This window comes from Rutidosis leptorrhynchoides, chromosome 3, assembly GCF_046630445.1.
Source record: "Rutidosis leptorrhynchoides isolate AG116_Rl617_1_P2 chromosome 3, CSIRO_AGI_Rlap_v1, whole genome shotgun sequence".
NCBI lineage: Eukaryota > Viridiplantae > Streptophyta > Magnoliopsida > Asterales > Asteraceae > Rutidosis > Rutidosis leptorrhynchoides.
This window is the reverse complement of record NC_092335.1, coordinates 465,610,658-465,625,672: the sequence shown is the minus strand read 5'-3', so window position 1 is coordinate 465,625,672 and position 15,015 is coordinate 465,610,658. Positions and strand designations below refer to the sequence as shown.

Below are 15,015 nucleotides of genomic sequence, written 5' to 3'. Positions count from 1 at the left end.
TGTTGGTTTGTGCACTACTTGTAAAGATGTGCGCTTTAGTTCTTTGTTCAACTTTTGGTGATGCTAAAAATGTCAGTTCGGGTTGTGGGCCTTCTTACAGCGCTAACGAGTTATGGGCGTGCCTTACGAGCAGCACATTTAAGCATGTACAACGTGTGATGTGTTTATAAGGAGCATGCGAGTATCCGAATCATTAGACGTATACATTAGATGAGAAGATTAGAATTTGATATAGATTAAAGAATTAAACATACATAGAAAACTCCTCGACTTTTTAGGACTAAAATAAATAAGAGATCAAAAGAAAACAACCTTCTTTGTACATTTTTTGATTGATATTAAGAAATTAACAAAGAGAGTATTACAAAACTTTTAATTTTGTTTTATCTTTTTCTAGTAAGTACACTCTGTAAGATAGATTATAGTATTTGTAAGATCGATGTGGAATTGAGTTTGGGACGGGTCTGGTCATACTTGCAGACCATCGAATCCACATTGCTTGGAAACAAGAGATTGCTTACTTGGGCTTATCACTAATGAACAATCAATCAATACCTGCAAATACAATACATATAAATTAAGCTTATAATTATAAATATGTAATATGTATATGTATATATATGTGTATGTACATCTATATGTATATGGATACATGTGTGTGTGTCTGTGTGTATATATATATATATATATATATATATATATATATATATATATATATATATATATATATAGTCAAAAGTTCAAATGAGAACCACAAAAAAGGCGAGAACTTTTAATTTACAAAATTTTTCACATATGCGTATATTGAATCACCCATAAATATTGATGAAAAGTAAGAATGAACATAAAATAGTTAAAATCTTATATTTTACATATATAATCAAATAATTAGCTTCTCGTTCACATGTGAATATTTGTCTGTGAACATATGGACAAATTCATATAATTAACAATTTAACATATAATTTGTGGTAATGAACATATGTTTGTTAATAATATAAACATTGATTAACATTTGCATTTTATTTGTTGCAATTAAATCCATAAAAAATATGAAATTAAGAAGTTCTCGCAGTACTCGCTATTTTTGTGGTTCTCGTTTGAACATGCCCATATATATATATATATATATATATATATATATATATATATATATATATATATATATATATATATATATATATATATATATATATATATATATATATATATATATATATATATATATATATATATATATATATGTGATGACCCGGAAATTTCTGACCAAATTTAAACTTAATCTTTAACGTTTCCGACACGATAAGCAAAGTCTATGAAGTTGAATCTCAAAATTTTAAACTATTCAAATACCCTTCGATTTTTCTCAACGATTCGCGAACAATTATATGTAAATAGATACATATATATACTATAACTTGAAAACGTAACAAAGTGTTATGAAAATGATAATGTGCATTAACCTTATTGGTTTGATTATCTGATTGATATTTAGATAAGTTAACTAAAATGTTTAAGATGAACCAGTAAAACACTAATTTGCGACAGTATTTTCGAATTGCTACAGTACCCGAAAAGCTACAGTGTTTTTGAAAATTACTATTTGCTACAGTAAAAAAACTTTACTGCAGTAACTTTGCTACAGTAAAACACTATTTTAAAATGAAAATGTATATATGTATATGTATATAACGAGACAATGATTTATAGAAGTAAATGACCAAAATACTCGAAAGTTTAAGATATACTTCGAGTGATATAATTTAGGGATAATTTAAGGCTATATTTTGACAAAGGTACGTGACACGAAACGTAAAATGCAAGTTTTCTAAGCGTACGAAAATGCGTTCGAGAAACTGGAACCGGGACATAAGTCGAGTGATGACGTACGACTTATCGGAACTAAAATTATTAATCAACTATGCACATGAATTTAATATAATATATAATTAATTATTTAAATTAAATATATTATATATATTATATAAAAACATGTCGACAAGCAAAAAGTTAAGAAAATGTGAGCTGGAATCCTAGGCCATGCGATCGCATGGCCATTACACACAAAAACCATGCGATTGCATGGGGTCTGAAATCTGGCCACATCAATAAATTCGCACGAGTTCGTTTCAGTTTTTCATTTCTTTCCTATCTATCTCTGTATTATTATTATTATTATTATTATTATTATTATTATTATTATTATTATTATTATTATTATTATTATTATTATTATTATTATTATTATTATTATTATTATTATTATTATTATTATTATTATTATTATTATTAATCTTATTATTATTAGTATTATCAGATATCGTTACCGTTATTTTTAGTAATATTACATAAAATACTACGACGAGGTTATGAGCGTGTCACTTTTAAAATGGGTTTTCGAGCGGGATAGAGCTAAGGAAATTATGGGTTATAGCTATGGAGGTTATGGGTAATGTACGTTGGGTATTATTGGCAAATCAAACCTAGTGTTTATCATCTCTGTTGCGTCTACGTACTTCCCTGCTATATTGAATCACAATATTGATACGTGAGCATTCATATCTTATCTTTTATATATTAATTGTGTATCCATGTCTAGTGCTCGAGTATATATGTTTATGCATGCTAGTATGCTAAATTTCGTCGTTAAACAGTTTATGATGAATCACAAATTAAATACATATATTACTGGTAAAAGGTATATGATATGCATGTTTTTGGAAAGCTGGCGAAAAATCAATAACTTTTCATTTAGAAATCACGTAATTTCGATGAACGAATCAAAAGATATGGTCAACTGAATTATGATTGACGTTAATTGAAATTGCTTTTGAATCTGCAATTAAGATTTAAACAACTTGTTTACGAGATTGATAAAATGAATTTTTGAATATTACCAACCGAGTAAATGACTCCTTATATAAGGTATGTCTCGTTTTGTTGAACTATTGTCAAAATTAACTTTTTTAAAACGACTTTGGATAACTTTTGTATGTCGATCTCGAGCATTAGGATTGTGATACACTATAACCAGACCTAGCTTGATAGACATTTATTGACCAACATATGTTCTCTAGGTTGAGATCTACGGTTATTTGGTAATCCGAGTTTCAGTCACATTTTGGTGAACGACTTTATATGCTGCTAAGGTGAGTTTCATTTGCTCCCCTTTTAAATGCTTTTGCAATATATATTTTTGGGCTGAGAATACATGCACTTTATTTTAAACAATGGACACAAGTACATATTAAATTCTATACTGAGTTTGAACCGAAAATCCCTTAGTTTTGGTAACTAGTAACTGCCGGTTATAAGAACTGGTGGGCGCGAGTAGTAGTATATGGATCCATAGGGCTTGATATCCCCGTCCGAGCTAGAGCACTAGCCTTTTAACAGACGTATGCTATTTGAGAAGCGTACACGTTGGTTTGCGTGTATTATTAAGATGATTATACAAAGGGTACAAATTATATATACGTTAAGTTTAGTTACCAGGGTGCTCAATCTTGTAGAATATTTTGATAAACGTTTCTGGATGAAACAACTGAAATCTTGTGGTCTACCTTTATATACAGATTATGCGAAACACTAAAACTATGAACTCACCAACCTTTGTGTTGACACTTGTTAGCATGTTTATTCTCAGGTTTCTAGAAGTCTTCCGCTGTTTGCTTATATGTTAGACAAGCTACGTGCATGGAGTCTTACATGGCATATTTTTCAAGGAAACGTTGCATTCACCAAATCATCACCATCTATCTTCTTTTGACTGCATTGTCAACGGAAGTACTACTGTAAACTATTATTTACGGTGATTGTCTATATGTAGAAATAATCAGATGTCGAAAACATTTGATTTAAATATTCATTTATGGTGTGTCTTTTCAAAAGAAGGCAATGTTTACAAAACGTATCATATAGAGGTCAAATACCTCGCAATGAAATCGATGAATGACGTGTTCGTCCATATGGATTTGGAGCGATCGTCACAATATATATATATATATATATATATATATATATATATATATATATATATATATATATATATATATATATATATATATATATATATATATATAGTCAAAAGTTCAAACGAGAACCACAAAATAGGCGAGAACTGCAAGAACTTTTAATTTACAAAGATTTTCACATATGAGTAATTTGAATCACTCATAAATGTTGATGGAGAGTAAGAATGAATATAAAATAGTTTAAAAAATTTTATATGTTACATGTATAATCAAATATATAGTTTCTCGTTCACATGTGCATATTTGTTTGTGAACATGTGGACAAATTCATATAATTAACAATTTAACATGTAATTTGTGTTAATAAACATATGTTTGTTTATGATATGAACATTAATCAACATTTGCTTGTAATTTATTGCATTTAAATGCACAAAAAACTATAAAATTAAAAACTTCTCGCAGTTCTCGCTTTTTTTGTGGTTCTCGTTTGAACCTGCCTATATATATATATATATATATATATATATATATATATATATATATATATATATATATATATATATATATATATATATATATTAAATTTGTTTTATGTCTATACAAAATGTGAAATTGATTAATAAAAGTCCAACCTATTTTTTTATTATTATTATTCATTATTTATTATTATTATTATTATTATTATTATTATTATTATTATTATTATTATTATTATTATTATTATTATTATTATTATTTTGTAGTATTTACAATTAGAGTTATATTTACATAGAGGGTGTTTTTAAAGATACGTTTAAATACTATTTTAATATTTGTAAACACGCTTTATAAACGTGTACTATATTAATAATAACCAAGGTTGCAAAATTCGCTATTCGGGAATCAATCGATCGGAACTTTGAAAGGATTAATCGTCAATTCGGAGATAAATCGAGGATTAATCGGATTGTACTTTATACATTAAAACTAGTGAAATGGCCCGTGGAACCACGGATTTGTTTAAACGGAACATTTTAATGATATGTTTTAGGTATTAAGTGAATGCAAATGCTAAAGTTATTTAGTTTAATGACCCGTGGAACCACATAGCCCGACTAAGAAACTCGTCAGCTGAACATTTCATCCAACACCTAAAATGCATATTAAACAATTCACATCCAATCATAAGAGATAATATTGGTTGTCATTTTATTTTAAAAGTGTAAATTAAAATATAAATTTAGAATTGGTTTCCTTCTGCCTAGCTTTTATACCTTCTCGTACTCAATTCAAAATAATTAATTAAAATAATTCAAGATTATTTAATTTTAATAATTAAAATAATTATTAATAAGATTTAATAATAATAATTAATTAATAAGATTTAATTTTAATACAAAATTATTTAAATTAATGACATCACCCACCATGCTTATATTTTTTTCTTTTTCTTTTTGATTTTTTGTTAACAGAGGAATTAGCCTAATAATAACATCATCATTATAGGATTTTAATATTAACTATAGATATTAAATTTCAAAAATCATATGTGTAAATATAGAAGAAAACCATAAGCATAAACATAACCTTTATTTTGTTCAAAAATTCTAAAGTTCTAGTTTAAATTATTGTTAATATGTTGACAATTTTTTAACTTGAACAACTCTGATTACCAAATTTAATTTTGACCCATCAATCAAAGTTGACCGATTAATTAAACGAATTTTGGAAAATTGGAACGGATTACCCTTAAAAATGAGTAATTAGATATTAATCGGCGAGTCAATTTTAATCGTGTGTATTACATGTTAAAGGATGTTAACGACAATTTTAATGATCGTAATCATAATGCTACGTATCTTTTAAATAAATTAAAGATTTTGATAACATATATTATTACGATTAGGATACATATTAAAGTGTAACTAATGAAACTTAATTATTTTAAATATGTATCCTAAAAATATATGTAATCAAAGTCAGGCGTTATCATCCAAGAATGTCGGGCCTAAAGATCTTAATGGTTGTAGAGCTAAATATGTGAGTAAATTCAAGATCACGACAAGATCTATCGACTCTTTTTGTTTGCAAAGCAATGATCTCGACCTCAACTTCGACTTAGGGGAGATGATTCAAAACCTTTTTAACTATGCTCCGATAAATGATATTGTTGGCGAAATGGAGGTACAGAGGGTTTAGTTTAATCGGCCAAGTCTTTTCCAAAGGTTTGCTCGAGTAAACGCTAGGTTTATTCGTCTAGAGATTTAGCAACGTCAAGTTTAGGTGTGACCGAGGATCCGTCAAAAGAAGATGTTGACCAAGAATAAACAAAAAAAAGGCGGCCAAAGAAGAAGTATTTATTTTAACAACAGTTCGGGATCAGTCGGGAGATCAAACTATTATAATATATAAATATATTAGGATTGGTCCAGTCCGATTGTATAGTGGGCTCGGTCCATTAAGATTCGTTAGGGTTTAGCTTGTATCTTTGTAGTCTATAAATATCGAATAATGTAATACATAATCCTTACGGGGTTTTCTATTGTTCTAAATGGTATCACATGCTTAGGTTTCTTCCGCTCTCTTTTTTCCGCCACCACTAAAAACGGTTGGCCGCACCCTTTCTTATCATCTTTTTCTTCGCGTTCCCACGAACTACAGTTATATTAGTAAATTTTCTTTAACCTTTTTCATTCTTAATCCCATCTTCTTCCAATTCTGTTTCTCAATTAAAAGAAAAAAAAAAAAAAAAAGGTCTCGTTGATGACAATTCCATCTTCAACTTCAATCGACCGTATAATTCTTAAATATTTCTTATTCCTCTTAGTTCATACGGAGTACTATATTCCAATTATTTTCTTAGTTTCTTTCTTTCTTAGAATCATAAACATAAGAAAAGAAAAAATGAATCAAGTCACGAGGTTAAACTCCAAGATCAAGCATGAAGACTTTGGTGTTTTTTACTACGTTCGTAATGTTAACGTATATAATGTATTTATATATTTACGTTCCAGTCTGAGCGTCTGTAATTTCCTTCCGCTCAAACTGCGAGTGAGTATTAAAATATATAAATATATTAGGATTTATTTGGCTCGGTCCATTAAGATTCGTTAGGGTTTAGCTTGTATTTTTGAAGTCTATAAATATCGAATAATATAATACATAATCCTTACGGGGTTTCTATTATAATTATGGACCGAGCCCATCATATACAATAGGACTGGACCAATCCTAATATACTTATATATCATAATACAAATAACCCACGCGTTCATCTTCCACAGTTACATAACCTGCTCCCAATTGATGCCCAGGAGGAAACCCGACCCAATCTGAGAGCATGGGCGGTAAAAGCCCCTTCCCCACTGCCCCGCAACGCGATGAGCGGAATGTTAGAAAATAAAACAAAGGATATTCAAAAGAGGAATAGTGACTACTTGAATCCGAAAGATTCCTTTCAATCTTACCATTTATGGTGACTCACAAGCAAGATGACTTTAAAAGATGGTTCTTACTTTTTTTTTTTCCATTAAGCTCTATATGAATATAGATGACAGTATGGATAAGGATGACTATATATAGATAGGCAGTGAATGATTGATATTGTTTACTTTTTGTGCTGAATAAAAAATCTGAATGATACAATTAACTATTTTACCCTTAAATTATAAAAATAATAAAGGAAATTTCTAGCATTATGTTTTACCCCTAAAAAAAACTTAAATAACCCATTAAAATGAAATTCACGAACTATCTAGAAACAGTCAATGGATACATATACCTATCTTTATATTCACTCACTTAATTGAGTGGAGCAACCACAAGAGTTAAAATAATCTAATCATATATCGATTGAAAGAGGTGAGGCACTGAGGCATCAACCAATTATTACTGAGATCCAGTTCATGAACAAAAGATCAAGTTCTATCTTCTTCAAATCAAGAACATATTGACAAAATAATTTTTGTTTTGCCACCTCCGATCAAATTTGCCACCTGTTTCAAATACCGATTTGGTTGCTCCATAATTTTTGTTTTGTTACTTTCGATCAAATCTGCCACTTCCGGTAAAATTCCGGTATGAACCTGCAACTTCCGGTAAAAAATAAAGGTAGATATGTGAAGTTATCAAGAAAGGTAGATCCGTGGAGAAACTGAATCACGTGGCACTAACGATGGTGAACGCACGGTGGCAGCGAGGGTGTAGAAACGACAAAGAATATGATGAAGGTATGAAGACACGAGGGCAACAATGATGCAGGGATAAATAATGATGAAGGTACGAAGAAGCGGTCATGTAGGGATGAGGTAGTGGTGGGTAGTTTAGGAAAGATGATGCAATTTAAGTGTCATATGGGGAGGACACTACTTTTTAGGGGGTCCCAGTATGGTGACTGAAAAAGTCAAGTAAACAAGAAAAAAAATGACCGAATAATCTCTTCAAACAATTAAGTCCATTAAGTCACAAGTAAACATGCCCTAACAATACAATACTCCAATGTTAACAATGGAGTCACTCAGAATATGAATGATTCTTTTTTGTAGTATTCTCATATAAAGCTCTTTCCTAAAGTAGAATTAGCCATTGTTTCTTAAGAAACTAATCGATTCACAATGTAGTCTTTTAGTCTTTTGTTCTCTCTTTTATCTTTTCATTTTATCAACTTAGATCCGTTTATTTTAAGTCCAAGATCAATAAATAATCAAACATATTCCGCATATCAATTGTTAGCATGGTATCAGAGCAACGGTATCGATCCTTTGATCAAGATACTCGTTTTTTTTACTCTATCCTCTACAAAAACACAAACCACAGCAGTAGTAACAATATTACTGTTAAAAAAAGAAGAAAAAAAACTTTCAAAGAATGGTGCCGATTCCCAATCCCAATCCGAGAAATCAAATCAATTAACTGAAAAAAAATCAGAAAGAGAGAAACAGAGGGTTTTATCGAAGTCACTCACTACCAGAATAAGGTCGTGGGGTTATTGTATGGCTGAAAAAGGAAGAAAAGTGGCAGCGAGGTATCTCAGATTGAGTTGCATCTGATAAACCTTCAGTCTTTTTATCACTCGAGCTTTCTTCTATCACCTGAATTATCTTCAATTTGGGAAGATATTTTTTGTTGAATCCTTTTGGTTTTAGTCTGTAACGGAAACCAAGCAGCATTCAGAAAATGATAAACAAGCTGTGTAATGGGAGCCTGTGGCGGTGAACCGAGTCGTATGCTCTACTACAACTGAGACAGGAATAGAGTGTGGTGTTGATGAGAAAGGAGTAGAGTTTGTCTTACGTAGAAACCAAGATCTGGCCCATCTGCTGATGTGGGAGTGATTTGTTTACTGAACCGTTGACGCCACCTGGACGTCGGAAAAGGCACGGTGGTAATGGTGGTGATAATCCTAATGGGTTCTTTATTTGGATCTGGTGTGTGTTTCCTTGCCGGAAAGAAGAGAAAATGGTGGCGGCCGAAGATAGTGTCCGTCAAGGATCCGGTGGTTAGTGGCGGTGCAAGATGGAAAGGGTGGTGGTGAAAGAGACATTGAATTGGTTGTTGGAGAAGAAGAAGAAGATGATACTAGTTTGTGAGAAAAACAAGAAGACATGTGTGTTCAAAAAAAAAGAGAAGAAATAAAATGCTTTAATGACTTAATGAGATGTAGATCTGACCCGTGAGAATTGAAGCTTTAACTAATAAATCTTGGAAATAATTGTGCTGTTGGTACTCCATTTTACCCCAAAAAGCTAACAGCGTCTTTCAAGTTTTTTTTTGTTGCTTTCAGCGTCCCTCTATTATTACGCGTCCCTCCGTCAACTTTCTGTTAAAAAAGTCCGTTAAATCATGCCATGTGCCTTGCATGTGTAGGTAAATTCGTCTTTTTACTCTTTTCTTCACTAAAATCGAGGGACCACCTGTGCAAAAATTCTTATAATTTATATATTTTTAATTATGAATTCTTAAAAATTATATCTCATCTCCTTCATCTGAACAAAACTTTTTCTCCCCCAAATTTACAAACCCTAATTTTTTTACAAAATATAACTAAAAACTAAACCTAAATCAACACAAAATGAATTTATCCCTAACTACACCTAAACCAAAACCCGATCTACCAAATCTACAAAATCTCAAAACACTTTCATATTCAACATCAGCTCCAAAATAACAAACCCTAATTTAAAAAAAAAAAACCAAAAACTAAATTAAAAAACAAGTTTATAAACAAAAAGTTCTAATCAATTGCGATTGTAAGATATAATGACCTGAGAAAAATTAACAAGCCTTGATTCACATACGGATAAAAGTTCAAAACTTTGAACCTGCGGAAGCTGTTTGTTTATGAAAGCTTGAAAGTGAGTCGAAGTCAAACGGGCGGGTTAGAATGTCGGACCAAAAATTCCATTATATTGATGCTTGACTCACCCGAACTTTCCATAGTTGCTCTTATAAGTCATGTACTCACCTAAAAAGATCCGGTAACACAACCACCAACCAGATGTACTCATCGGAAAACTAAAAATATCCGGTAACACCACCACCAACGTTGCAATCAGGATTGTTAATTTGTTCTACAAATCCACAATTGCAATCGGGACAAATCCACTGTTGCAATCGGGACAAAATAACGACGAATCTTGAACTTCAATTTGAACCCTAATGGATCGGTTGCAACTGTAGCACCAGTACGATGATGATAAAGACCCAATTGATGACATCATGATAAAAAAAATGATGATAAAGACCCAATTGTAATATCAATTTAAGTATTATGTATTATGTATCAATTTATAGGAGGCAAAGTTTAGAGTTTATATGCAAATTGATACTGATATGGATTATGGAGTGGTATGTTTAGAAACAAAAGGAGCGATTTAAAAGCCTTTTTTTTAGTTCGTGAAATACAGAAACGTGAATGGAAGGATATGTTCAAAGCTTTTTTATTTTTATAAATTATAAATTAAAATTAAAATTATATATATAAATTATAAGATTTTTCATTTTTTGCATCGATAGTCCATCGTTTTTGTGAAGAAAAGAGTAAAAAGACGAATTTACCCTCATATGCAAGGCACATGACATGACTTAACAGACATTTTTAACAGAAAGTTGACGGAGGGACGCGTAATCAAAAAAAGTGATAATAGAGGGACGCTGAAAGCCAAAAAAAACTTAAGGGACGCTGTTAGTTTTTTGGGGTAAAATGGAGGAACCAACGTCAAGGATCCGGTGGTTAGTGGCAACGTCAAGGATCCGGTGGTTAGTGGCGGTGCAAGATGGAAAGGGTGGTGGTGAAAGAGACATTGAATTGGTTGTAGGAGATGAAGAAGAAGATGATACTAGTTTGTGAGAAAAACAAGAAGACATGTGTGTTCCAAAATAAAAAAAAAAAAAAAAAAGAGAGAAGAAATAAAATGCTTTATTGAAAAAGAAGAAAATGCGTTGTTGTTAATGAGATGTAGATCTGACCCGTGAGAGTTGAAGCTTTAACTAATAAATCTTGGGATGTGTAAACTTTTTTATGAAAGGTTTCTGAAAGGGTGATAATATTTCCAAACCCCTTTTCGATAGATTTATAAATCTTTTACTACTATTACCTAAAATGCCCTATATATAATTTCTCACCTCATCTAATTATTTTACACATTCAGGTTATTTTAGGAATTGAAGTAAAAAAATTGTGGATCTATCAAAATGATGTTTGGAAGTATCATTTCCTTTGTTAAACTTTTCATAAGTGTGAAAACAAACCAATGATACAAAATGAAGGGTGGTCCCATCTTGGTTGCTGGCCACGAAAAAGATAAAAGGAAAAGGAATGAGTTGGGCCAACTGGACTTGTTGTGGTCAACTAGTGTAGAAGAAAAAAGGTAGTCCAATAGATTTATGCTTTTGGGCTAAAAGAAATCTTGTTAAATATGGATCTGATGGTACTTTGATTAAACAAGGAACACCAACTCACTGGTGAGGGGGTGATTGATTCCACCGACACCGTGAGTTTGATTGGAACTCTGAAGAAGTCAATCAAAGTACCGGGTCATCTAACGGAATAAAGCAAAACACTTCGATGTGTGACGAACCAAAAAGGTTCAAGTCGGGAAACTTAAACAATTTATCTCAGGCGAACCAAACAAGGTTCAAAATTGAGCTGGGTTCATATCGAAAAACTAAATAATCCAAGCGAACCAAACAAGGTTTAAGAATGAACTGGGTTCATGTTTGGAATTTGAATATTCCTAGGCGAACCAATAAAGGTCCAAGTTGGATTAGGTTCATGTCTAGATATTGAATACTCCACGGCAAACCACTAAAAGGTTCAAGATGAATTGGGTTCATGTCGGGAGGAAAATCAAAGAAGTTCAAGTCGGGAATCGACTGAACAAAAGTGAAGACTAGCTCGTGATTGACTAGTCAACGGAAAACTCCTCAACGATGTATTATGCAAGTTGAATTGTGAAAATCTCACTATTCAACTTGAGGGGGAGTGTTAGAAAATAAAACAAAGGATATTTAAAAGAGGAATATTGACTACTTGAATCCGAAAGATTCCTTTCAATCTTACCATTTATGGTGACTCACAAGCAAGATGACTTTAAAAGATGGTTCTAACAATACAATACTCCAATATTAACAATGGAGTCACTCAGTCACCAATATAGAATGATTCTTTTTTGTAGTATTCTCATATAAAGCTCTTTTCCTAAAGTAGAATTAGCCGTTGTTTTTTAAGCTCAATAAATAGAGCTCTTATCAATGTATTAAGAAACTAATCAATTCACAATGTAGTCGTTTAGTCTTTTGTTCTCTCTTTTATCTTTTCATTTTATCAACTTAGATCAGTTTATTTTCAGTCCAAGATCAATAAATAATCAAACATATTCCGCATATCAATTGTTAACACGGAAGGCACCCTTGAGTGGAATTCAAGAAGTTAAAGAGCATGATTCAGTCAACAACGATTATGGTTTTTTTTGAAGATTTGATGAAGCTTCATCAACTTCATCCTTCGTCAGCAAAAGTTATTAGAAGCGGCTCGTCAAATGTGATCTCTTACTCGTTTAAGATCAGTCGCGACAAAGTTGATGGTAAAGTGGTCAAGCTGGATTCTAGGTAGAGCTCCTTAGTTAAATTATTTGGCTTCCTTTTTTTGTTTGTGATGCCCTTGTTTTGTTGGTTGTATTGCTTTCTCGGAATGGTTTCTGTTTTCATCTCGGTTAAGGTAGGCTTGACGACAAATAGCAGTAGTTTATGATTTTCTTAGTTTCAAGGCTAGTCGTTTCGTGATTTTTGTATTTATGTTTGACGTCTTTCACCTTTTGATAAAAGTGCCTTAATTTTTTTGCTAAAAAAATCAAATATATTAATTACTACAAGCATAAAAAACAACATATTGATTAAGATAATACTCCGTATTAGTAATACTTAAATATAAATTTTATATTTTTCTAAAAAAAAATCGAGTTACTTAATACGGAGTACGTTTTTACGCATATGACGATTAATGCATGTATCAAGCTTTTTAAAACTAGAGCTTAAATAATAAGCTAACCTGCACATTGGGCGAAGTAATCCCAATAATCCGGATCTTAGCACTAACATCACCCATAACCCGAAGTGCAACCCGATCATTAACCGAAACATCATTAACTAAATCAACGGCATCCGCTTGCAACAAATTAACCCGATCAATCGAGACCGTTGTTTTCACTTTTTTCAAACTATGTGCCGCTTGATAAAAACCCTGTACAGTTCCACGTCCTAACGGAACACCGCGGTACATGATAGTAAACCTGGAATCGCGGTACTTGATCCCAGCTACATTATCATTTTTAGCAGTGAACAACATTTGAATCACGAGTGATACCGATTCTGATGGCGGTGAATCGATCGTATTCGTTGCGACGAAGTTTATGTATTGAATGTTTACTTGTTGAAGATCGAATTTCGGTTTTTTAGGTTTGATTGCGAGGACTATTATGAGGATGATGGCGAGTGAGAGTAACGCGAGGAATGAGAATAGAAGGCCGATGCAGCAACAGCAGCCTTTGATTGATGTGGCGGAGGATGAACGGTAGGGGTTGCCGGAAGTCATGGTGGTTCTCCGGCGAAGAGGTGGTGATGAGGGAGGCATGTTGTAACTTTTGTAAGATATGAAGGACCACAGTTTTTTATTAGGATAAGTGGAGTGAGAGTGAGGCTATTTTGACTTTTATTTATTTATTTTTTTAACATATGTTGGGGATCACAGAGGAAATTAAATCACCCGAGCGCAGGGTCGGTCCTGAGAATATGAATGCCCTGCTCGAGATGGTCAAAAATAGGTCCCTAAAAAAATTAAATGGCACAACACAAGGATTGAACACCTGGTCATGCTAGTCGACTCATCTCTACACCAATTTTTATTGTATAAATAATAAGTAATGAAATCAACTTACTACATATGAATCACCTAAATTGATGTCTATGTACATATTTTGATGCAAAAAATTCAATTATATAATTATTAATCATAATCAACATTAGATAAAGAAAACTATCTTCAATACTTAAAATTGTTAATCGGTTTAACCGTTCTTGACTCAATACTTCGTAAACAAGAATTTAATAACTTCAATTTTGAAAAACTATGTTCAACAAATATTCTATTGTTTTGGTTTTGGTTTTCATGTCATCACCATATTTTAAATAACATTATTCTCAACACCATTTAAAGATTACATTTATATAAACAAATTACAGTTTAATTGGAAATCGTTCAAACAAACAAATGAATAAGATAAAGACTAATTAGATCAATTAATTATATAAACAAAGATAAGACAAGATGGTGATTCAGTGGATTCGTAAAAGAAGAATAAAAATACCCACATCGATGGCAAAATGATAAGTCAGTGGCAAAATGATAAGATGATCAATTATTTATACATCCCACATCGGTGGGTTACTTAACAAAAATACACTATATATTTACCGCTTTGAATTGCAATCTAAAAAGATGACGAGTTGGGCCTTGATTTCTCATTGAACTTTTAAAAGGGTTGGGCTAGTGGGCTGATAAATT

At 31.7% G+C, this 15,015-nt stretch overlaps 1 protein-coding gene across 1 annotated transcript; it reads right to left on the bottom strand.

The window, feature by feature from the left end:
- Window positions 1-393: 393 nt before the first annotated feature.
- LOC139898080 (uncharacterized) lies at window positions 394-14,118 on the bottom strand. The gene is made up of 2 exons (XM_071880789.1): window positions 13,504-14,118; window positions 394-555 (listed from the first exon to the last, which is right to left on the bottom strand). The coding sequence occupies exons 1-2, from the start codon at window positions 14,083-14,085 to the stop codon at window positions 469-471; spliced, it is 669 nt and encodes a 222-aa protein (XP_071736890.1). The 5' UTR covers window positions 14,086-14,118; the 3' UTR covers window positions 394-468.
- Between the last annotated feature and the right edge of the window lie 897 nt (window positions 14,119-15,015).

Bases quoted from the DNA above. Each gene is read 5' to 3' on its own strand.
- LOC139898080 (XM_071880789.1), bottom strand. From the start codon at position 14,085: ATGCCTCCCTCATCACCACCTCTTCGCCGGAGAACCACCATGACTTCC. The intron at 556-13,503 runs GTTAGCTTATTA...TTGTATTTGCAG, and splicing joins TTACTTCGCCCAATGTGCAG to GTATTGATTGATTGTTCATT.